The sequence below is a fragment of the Solanum stenotomum genome, unplaced genomic scaffold, assembly GCF_019186545.1.
Source record: "Solanum stenotomum isolate F172 unplaced genomic scaffold, ASM1918654v1 scaffold32768, whole genome shotgun sequence".
NCBI lineage: Eukaryota > Viridiplantae > Streptophyta > Magnoliopsida > Solanales > Solanaceae > Solanum > Solanum stenotomum.
The window spans coordinates 63,364-74,146 of NW_026032120.1; the positions used below are offsets into that span (position 1 = coordinate 63,364).

A 10,783-nucleotide genomic window follows, 5' to 3' on the forward strand; every position below is an offset into this window, starting at 1 on the left:
AAGCAATAACGATTAGAATAAACAGTTAGAAGACAATTCCATGAATATCAGGACTAGAATTCAATTATTATTCTTTGTAACAAAAAGATTACCGACTCTTATATTTATTTATCATCAACATCTATAAATAAAAAGCACAACGACAGACTCTTAATTTCTTCCTCCATTATTCAACTACCAAACTTTGAGATCGAACCGATTTTCTAGCAGAAAACTTGTAATTTGTACAACAGTACAAGATGATGACTTCATCTCATTCTTCGTGGACATAATTGGTACTTTTATTTCAAAAATAATTGTTAAAGTTAAGAAGCTTACAAATTAATTATAAGCATCCCTAATTTATTTTGTTTCCCAATTTCAAATTAATTAAAGTTTCAAAGAACCAGGTTCCTTGAATTCGTTTCTTTCTAATAATAATCCATTCAGCCCTTACTTTAAAACCCAAATAATTGTCCCATTCCTTTATTTTGGTTTTATATTTACCTCAGTTCTCGTTTCTGCTATATTTACTTAAAATGACGAAAGTTTCTGCTTTCATTTAAGCCTTACTTATTTGGGTTTCTAAGTGTTTTGGTTGTTTAAGCCCGTGACTCTATTGTTTTGACTAATAAACTCCTGCTAAAATGAAGTGTACATGTGACTATAATTTTTAAGTTATGTTTCTCTTGGTCATCCTAAGAGTCATTCTAACCACATTATTTGGTGTCCGACACAATAGGTTTCTGTAAATATGTACCTTTTTTATGATTTAATGGTCAGTCGATTAGTTGGACAATGGCAACAATAAATTACTTGAAGACCGATTTTAAAATTAGATAATCAATTCATTTGACAAATAAAACAACATACGTACATAGTAGTACTGTTTTTATAATCTGATAATAACTACTAGGGATACAATAAAACTTATTGTTGTTCAAGATAAATCTAGGTAATAAGGGATATTGGCGGGAATCCACTGGTCACCATTTATAAAGTTCCTAACCGTGAATTTTGATGCAATATCTGGATCACTAGTGACGGATGCCCATGTCACACGTCCCTTTGTGACAGCACCCGGTCCTCTGTTCTTGTACTCCAGATAATATGGCCGGCGGCTAACAGATTTATTTGCCGATTCAATCCATTCAACCCATCCTCTAGGATCTATCAAGTTACCGATGTAACTTTCCATTATCACAGTCCTAGAAAATATACCCCATGGCCGACCTAAATACGTTGTGACATTATCTCGGGTAGCATTTATAGTGCAATTTTGAAGCACTATCCCGGTTGGAACGTCCTCAAACTCTCTCTTCTGGGCTGTGATTGTGTTATATTGCTTGGCCAATGGAACGCGTGCTACAATCAAGCAGTTTTGGAACAGGGCCGCCGCGTCACCGCATATGAAATCTATTGTGCCATAGATTTCACAGTCTCGATAGAATTGATGTTGTCTTTTCACATACAAAGTGTCTTGATACCCATCGAATCGACATCTATAAAAAGATGCTAAATCTGCTTCAACTCTTAATGCCACTGCCTGATGCTTTATAGGTCCGGCATTATTCCTAAAAGTTAAGTCTTGGGCTGTGAAGCCATCACCAAGAACCCCTACAAATTAAATAAGAAGAAACAATTTAATTCATCAAAATTAATAAAATTCATGTATATCTAGAGAGAGGGACTTACCAACGGTTGCGGTATCATAGGTTTTGTTTCCGTCGATAAAACTTCTATTACCTGTTATTATCGTAGTATCCATCCCATCTCCTATCAAGACTATATTAGTCTTCTTTTTATCAACTCTAATATATTCCTGATACATGCCTTTCTTGATTTTTATGAAGAATGGCTTCACACTGTGATCAGGGGCCGCCAATATTGCTCCAACAATTGTGTTGAAATTTCCGGTCCCATCTTTAGAAACAATAGCGTTATAAGGTGTTTCCATTATCAGTTGGCTTTGAACACATACAACTATAGTTGCAGCAACAAATACTGCCATTATATTCCCTGCATTGAAAATTTTTAAAAATCTTATCAGTTTATGGACAAGAGTTATAACTACATTAATCTAGTGATATGAAAGAAGAATACCGCAAGAACTATTCGAGATGGCCATCGAAAAGGTGATGAACAGAAAAGAAGTGAAATTCTTTGAGTCACTAAATGTAACGAGCATGCAACAATTCTTCTTGGTAGTGGAAGAAATCTACTCTTTATTAATATTGTAGTATTTTCCAAGCTTAACAAAATATCTCTCCTTTATATTGTAGTAAAGGTATACTTTTTCTTACATGTTTTTATTGTAAAATGTCATTTTTAAAGGCTTCTTTTTGGACAACTAAATGTCATCTTCATTGAATTGAATTTTTCTACCATTTGTACAATTACTTACCTAGGTAATATGTAATTGTAGTAACATTTTAATTCTTAGCTTAGTTATGGTATTGCTTTCTTCTTATTATCTTTTCTTATTTGGAGGGAATCAACTTGTGACTTTTATGAAATTTTCATTTTGTGAAGATACAATCTTGTACTTTCTTCATTTCTTTTTAAATGATATTTTAGCTTTTGTAACATTCTCCAAAATAAGTGACTTTTTTTAAGATATCAAGAAGATATTATTTTTTGTTTTTTTCTTCAAAGTTATTTTTTACCTAAAATGCATAAGAAATTTTTGAAAAACTAGATGGAGTAGGGGAAAATGGAAAGGAATTACATGTTATAAATGACAATAAAGCGTAAATTAAAGCATTAGTCTTTCCTTTGGTTTTCTCCTTCGATTTATCCTCCTGTAATTGTTTCATATTTAATTTTTTACATTTTGAATTCCTTAATAAAAAAAACTTGTTTCTGTCACTGACGAGGACTGCTAGATGTGCCAAAAAGTCATATTAACCTTTAGGTAGCTGATCACGGATAAAAAACTCTAAGAATTTTTTTAGTACAATTCAGTAATCTTTCTCCTTTCTCAGCCGAGTTGTTTAGATGTTAAGCACCGTACAATCTTAAAGTTGTAGGTTCGAGTCATCAAAGAAGCCAAAAGATAGTGTGTTAATACTTATGTCCATTATACTTGTAGTAACGTGGCTTTCATTTCATCCTATATTTATAATTGAACTCGTTGCTTTTTTAACCCCTCATGTCAATACGATTTGTTAATTTACTCCATACCATTTCATCTTTTTACATGATCACTCTTTATATTAATAGTAAAAAAAACTCTTTACTTGCACGTTAATTTCAAATTTTGAACCCATCCGAGAATTGAGTTGTTGGATAACTCAAACAATAGATTAGTTAAAGAGCAAATATCCAAGCAAAATACAAGTTGGAGTGAGTCACTATATGTTACCCTATAAGTAGTGTTTTAGCTAAAGAGTAAGAATACATATATATTAGTAAAAGTCTCTTATGAACACTTCAATTTATTTTACCTATATATAGGTGAATTATTAGCATCATACTTTAAAAAAGGTGTGTTATATTGTTGATAGTCACGATCATGTGGCACAACTTTGATACAAAAGTTGGTGAAAAAGTTCATGATTCCCAAATGAAAATGACAAACGGAATTATTTATATATATATATATATATATATATAATTCTTACTAAAAAAGAATATTTAGACATGGTTAAGATCTGAGTGAACGGTAATTTAATGACGTTCAAGACATGAATAACATTATTCATTTGGGAAACAATAAGTAATGTTTTCGTAGAAAAATAAGTGTATAATTTAAATTTAAACAGACAGGTAGATATACTACATTAATTTTGCATAAAATTTAAAGTTAGGTAATAATATATACTTTACATTTATCTACAATTCTATGTATAAAACATTGGTGCTAAAGTTATTGTGCAATTATATTACTAGTTCATTCCTAGAAACTTGTTTTCCATTTATCAACGTTTACTCTTATCTATCTAATAATAATAGGTAAACTTAGAATAGTAAGTGGATAACATTTTATTATATTATATAGTTTCAACTTTCAATTTTTAACTTTTATAGCCATATTTCAGAGGGAAATTCTAATTAATTAGTATAACGTTGCTAAGGATTTGAAAGCTCAAATTGAACTTTGGTCATCGATAGTAGCCAGATTTAATTAATTTGTTACTTGTTGCATTCAATTACATCAATTGACCCTATTGCTAGTGAAGTGTCTAAATAACACTCAATTCGAAATACTAAATAAAACACTAATACATTGATATCTATATAAAATTACCTAATATGCATTTGTTTCTAGCCAAGAAGAAAACTATTATTGGTCACATGAAAGTAAAATGTCAAAAATGGCTAAAGAAAACTATTGGTCACATGAAAATTAAAATAGCAAAATTGCAAGGAAAAAAAATTGATAAAATGGTCTCTTTTCTTCTATACTACTGGGTTTAAATAATACTTTAGGTATCATTTGAGCAATTTTGATCACTTAAGGAGTTGATTCAGATAATATGAAAGTAAGAAGGTTATTTCTAATAGATCTTTGACTCAAGTTGAGAATAACAAAATTATTTTTAAAAATGAGAAAAATGAAGTGGAAGGCCATATAGAATAAAATAGAGAAAATTGTACTAATAATCAATAATATGATAATCAAAGAATATTAGACAATAACAATAAAATCAAAGATAAAAAGAAAATAATAGTAAATATATATCCCTCAATATCATATCCCCCCCCNCCCCCCCCCACTGGCTACCCCCTCTTTTTAGTTGTATTTTTTCTACCGTAGCTACTAATACTACTACTAATTTAGCATAGGACCATTACCAACGCCACCAGTTGCATCAACTTCGTCATCATCATTAATGCATGGAAATATATCACCATTCACGAAAACGGACTCTAACAACATTACCTTTTTGCAGATACCACATCTGTTATATGGTGTGCGCGTGATATATATATATATATATATATGCACATTTTTGTTATTATTGTTTATATACTCTTCTGGTTTTCCTAAATGATATTTTGACTTTTTAAATGTTCACCAAAATAAGTGATTTCTTTAAGAAATCAAATATTTTTGTTTTATTCATCCAAGTTGATCTTACCTAAAATGTTAAAAAAAAAAAACTAGATGGGGTAGGGAAGAAATAAGAAGTTAAATGTTAAAAGGGATAACAAAAGTCAGGTTTTTTCAACTTAGAATTTTTTTTTTTTTGTTAAAGTCCCCATAAAAATATATAGGTTGTGTTTAAATATTTCTTTAAATATCCTAATAAAATACATGTCATACAACTATTTAAAGTGTTATTTACTAAAACAATATAAAATATGAGATAAGGGTGATGGTCCTTTATTGTCGATACATTATCATTGATATGATAATCTTTAGGTGTATTATTCATAATATACTAAACCATAAAATTGACAATTTTATTTCTTAACTTCTTTGATATTGTACATAATATTCTTGAGAAATAGTTAGTGTAGTGATTTAACTATAGTTATTTCCAACTTTAAATAGATTGATGATCAATTGATCATAATGACATTATACATCACCAATCGATCGAAAGATGGATTTTTCAGTAGTAATGATTTTTGTGTTACTAGGGTGGAAGTTTTGCAATTTTTCTAAACATAATTATGTTACTTTAGTGAAATAAATCATAGATTGTACTAGTTGAAATAATTTGATACATGGTTGTGTTAAAATTTAAGTTACAAAATATATCTAATTAATAATGTTGGAAATTGATTAAAAAAGGAATGTCATTTTTACGGCTCCTTCTCTAGAAAGCCAAATGTTATTTTCATTTTCTTGATTTTTGTAGCATTTGGACCATTACTTACAGAGCTTGTGTGTTTTAGGAATTTACACATTTGGTTTATATCAAGCCTCGAATCATTTCAAAATGAATTTTGAGAGAATTTAAAAACCCTTTACAATCTCGCTATACTAGCTTTAAAATCAACACCGGAGAAGTTGAATGATATGAGCTGAAGAGATTTAATCAAGTAGCTTTCAAAAACACATATAGTAGTTTCACTCGAACTTAGATATGTAAAGACAGAGTTGAACGCAAAGAAAAGAGTCATTTCTTTGATGAAAGATGTCACAAAGCTACCATAGTTATTACATATTTGATCTTCTTTTTGTATCAATGAGATTCAACATTTAATATATTCATAAAATAAAACTTTAACCGTATATATACAATGTAATTTTTTTTATTTTTTATTTTGTTTTTGGATCCCCACCCATAAAACAAGGTACAAAAATAAGATATCCGACTTTCATGTTGATTCGTCACCTACAAGCTCTTTATGCACGGTCCTAAATTAATCTAAGTCTGTCAATTGGGCCGAGTCATTCCAGAATCGAATCGGATCCGATAGTAGCTCAGACTGAACCAACCCAAGATTATGGGTCGTGATGTATCGATTTACCTTGAAGATCTGGAACAGGCTTAGCGTAAACCTCAACCCAATAATCGAAATCAATTGAACTAATACTATTTGTTATTTGATAGTACAGAATTAACCAACCCGGTCCGATTTTTTAGTCTAAAGTTTAAAATTATATTTAACATTCATGAAGTACTTAAAACGTACTTTTAAAAAATTTATTAAAAAAATATTTTTTAGTTGAAACACAAACCAATATGGCCTGAAACTACACAAGTTACATTAAACCCAATAAAATTTGGATCGGTAGGACCCATTATCCCAACCCGATTTCCAACCCAGACATAGAGCAGCCGCATTTCGCAATTAGTGAACCGGTCGATTGCCCGGCGCAATGCCACCCTTAAATTAATCTATCAAATAGATCTTCTTTTACCTTGAACTTTTGCTTATTATTTTTTTCTTCTCAATTTGTTTGACACTATTTGACTTTCGTCCAAAGTTTAAGAAAGAATTTTTTTTTTAAAAAAAAATTGTGGTTTGAAATGTTCATGGACCATCTGTGTGGTGTGGCTATAGATGATTTCTTATAAAAGAAAATTCTAAAGTACAATATTAAAATGTTAAATTGTGACCAAGGACGAACCCACCTTATATCAGGGGTATCACACAATACTGCTTCGTCAATTTTTATACTATATTTAGGCGAAATGGTCTGGTGGACCCTTATACTTGTATCAGTTTGTATTCTGAACCCTTTTACTTACCCCTTTGTCATCTGGACCCTTAAACCCAATTAAAATGAGACTTTTAAGCCCCTCTGACTGTTGATCAGGCTTACGTGGCAACTTGATTAATGAGCTGGAATAAATATGTGATTCCACGCGCAAAAAGAGCGTAGAGACATAAGAATTTAAATAATTAAAAGAAAAAGAAAATTAGAATAAAAAGAGAAAACAAAATTAAAAATAAATGTCTCACTTCTTTCTTCTTCCCCCACCCATCCACGTTTCTTTTTTCCTCTTCAACCATCACTTTGTTCTTCCCCACCTAAACCTCCATTTTTCTCTTTCTCCCTTTCCTCGCTCCTTTACAATTTCTTTTTCTCTTTTTTCTTTTTCGTTTTCTCTTCCCCCAAATTAAAAATGAAATTGTGCAAAAAAATTGAACATAATCAGCAAAGGAAAATTCAGAAAATTGATGGGATAAACATAGTTGCCGGAAGAAATATGTCTAATGAGAATCTTGACCTCTTTGCTGTGAACATTGTTCTTGATTTGTTGTTTTTTTCATTTTTCTAGGGTAAAGTGTCAAGATCTGGTAGTTTTGAATGGTGAAAAGTAATTGTTGAATATTTTTATGAAATTTGATGAAGACTTCCTATTCTTTCCCATCTTCAATCTTTCACAACAATCGTCTCCTTCTAATCCCTTAAACTTGTCTTTTTCAACTGGTTTCGATAACCCAAGAAAACCTCAGGCGAATTTTGGGTGGATTTCGACGTGTTTCACGGCAGAGGTTGGTGTGAAATTGTATTTGTAAGCAGTTTGGGGTGTGAAAATAGTAGTCAGCGTTGGATTACGAAAAGTTTGGCCAGATCTGGTTGTGGGGTGGCTTAGGTTGTTGTTACTGTGGAGGTTGGAGGAGGAAAGAAAAATAGTGATGGTGTGTGGTGGAGATAAAGACGGGTGTGGGAGAAAGTATATGTGATTTCGCCGGCAAAAATGGCGACGATGCCGGCGATGACTCTCTTTTGGTCGTAAAATAGTGAAAATATGGAGAATTAGAAATGCCAATAATAAACTAAAATGTTATTATTTTACATTTTATATAATAATTTTAGTTAATAATTTTTAAAAATAGTTATGAAATAATTATGATGTGGCATTAATATATCTGACGTGGATATGACATGTCAATTATATAAAGGAGAGTGAGTTACACACATGGTTGGAGGGGCTTAAAAGTCTCATTTTAATTGAGTTTAAGGGTCCAGATGACAAAGGGATAAGTAGAAGAGTTCAGAATACAAACTGATACAAGTATAAGGGTCCACCAGACCATTTCGCCCTATATTTATAAATAACTTGGAAAGACAGAACATAATTATTACTAAAATAAATCATAATACATGAATAGATAACCAATTTTGGTCCCGTTTGGCGCATGGCATGTGCGATTAAACAATCCAAATGAACTATAATTTGGACCCGTTTGGTAGTAGGTATTCAAAATAGTCCATGGATTAAAATTTAGTTCAACAAAAATATTGTTTGGTTACTTTATTTAATCTAATCCATGGATTAGTTATACCTCATACAAGGTCTTATTTTATCCCTAGAAAAGGGAGGGATAACTAATCCAAGGTTTAACAATCCTTGGATGAGACTCCTAAAATGATTAAACTATCTCCAAATCTTTTTTCCTATTTTTTTTTCTTTGTAATTTAATTAATGTTCTTTTTTTTTATTTATATGAGAATATTTATAAATATTCTTTTAAATTCACCAAATTCGCTCCATGTGATTTGATGATTTCACAAACTAATTTTTTTTCTTCGTGTTTGATTTGTTATATTGGGTTGATTTTTTCATTTTTTTTAAATGTAGTTCGTCGATTGACCACTTGAACTATTTTTTATTTTTTTTAAAAAAAAGCTTTGTGTATTTGAACCATTTAAGTAGCATTAAATCTATGTTAAGTTTAAGGTATATTTGACCAAAAAAAATTAGAAATATATTGTGTTATCAATGATGTCGATAGTGGCATATCACACCTCAAAAATAATAATAATTTTTCTGTATTTTAGTATTTAACTTGACTAGTTAAATGAAATATAAAATCTCATAATAACTCAAGGGTATAATAGGAAATAAACTTTTTCTAGAGTTTTAAACCAAGCGTAAGATTAGGTGGGAAACAATGAACCAAACACTTGATAAAAACTAATACCTCCGTTATTAAACCCTGCATTACTAATCCCTGCATTACTAATTCATCCGTTAGTAATCCCTGCATTATACATCTTTGTACCAAACGACCCTACAAGTATTGCAAGAATTCAATTACTAGCTATTTAATACCTTCAATTTGAACGTTCATATTATTATTTTTTCATCTTTTTAGTTCTAGTTGGAATTTCTTGAATTCATTTCGTTATTTTCTTAAGAGCTTAATTTTATGAAAGCTTGTCGTGGAGATAGTTATAGTAGTTTACTTGATTCATGTTTTATTGATACGTTTTAAATAATTTTTATTAATATAATGTTATTATATTTTTTTAAATGTCAACACAGCTTACAAAAGAATCATGCTAAAACCAATGATTGTGATTATAGGTCATTTCATTGCAATTGAAACTTTATTGGTGGATCTTTACTAGCTGATCACGTATCAAAAAATTGAGAATTTTTTTACCACAATTCTACAATCTTCTCCGTACCCTATAAGCAAAAATGTAACATGATGCTTCATCTTTTCATGGATTGTTTTATTTTTAATATATGAAACAACAGGGCCCTTAAACACACTATCCAGCAAGAGATAAGGTAATGTATACACAAATTATGAAAGTTTGATAAATTGCCAGAAAGTCCTACATCATTAAAAAATATTATTATACCTTACATTAATTCTTTTCTTCTCCTTACTAAGTCCTATGAGGTGGATCACCAAGAATCATTGAACGTTTCTCTGAATGCTAATTTTTGTGTCACTCGCATCATTTAAAGTATGGCTGCTAAATGCCATAAATAAACAAAGGCAATACATAAATCCACTCATTAATATCATTACTCTGTCATTTTCATACTTGACTCTCGAACTGGGCTTAGAAATTAATCATGAGCTAAGTCAACCTAAAGATATAACATAATTTGATAACATCTCATTTTCCGATTCACCAAGTCACAACATCACAATAATTTGATACTCCAAATTTACATTTTTTAACCAAATCAAAGAGAACTATAGTCTAAATTGGTTCAGAAATTTTTTATTATTATATATAGGGTAAGAGCGGCAAACGAGCGAGTCGAGTTGAATATGATTCGATAAAAAACGAGTTAAATAAAAATGGATAAGCTACTCGACTCGACTCACATTTTAAATGAGTAAAAATGAGTTACCCAATGGATAATATGGGTACCCATATTTAATTTATCCATATTATAATAGAAATCTTGTTAAAAGCTTTAAAACAAAAAAAAAATTAAAGTTTTTTTTATCACTTCACTCCACCTCCTACCCTCTATCCCAAAAAAATGTAATTAAAAAAATTACCACCCTGCCCCTACCAGCCCCCCACTCCCTACCCCCTACCAGTCCCCCGCCCTCCACACCCCATCCAAAAAAGAATTAACAAAATTTTAATTTTTTTCATTTAATTTTTTTTTTCAAAAAAAATTACCACCCCCTACCG

At 30.5% G+C, this 10,783-nt stretch overlaps 1 protein-coding gene across 1 annotated transcript; it reads right to left on the bottom strand.

Annotated features, from left to right (window-relative positions):
• Positions 1 to 919: 919 nt before the first annotated feature.
• On the bottom strand, positions 920 to 2,107 carry LOC125852169 (pectinesterase-like). Its single transcript, XM_049531895.1, has 3 exons — positions 2,083 to 2,107; positions 1,675 to 1,998; positions 920 to 1,596 (listed from the first exon to the last, which is right to left on the bottom strand). Exons 1-3 carry the CDS (start codon positions 2,105 to 2,107, stop codon positions 920 to 922), a joined length of 1,026 nt encoding a protein of 341 aa, XP_049387852.1.
• Between the last annotated feature and the right edge of the window lie 8,676 nt (positions 2,108 to 10,783).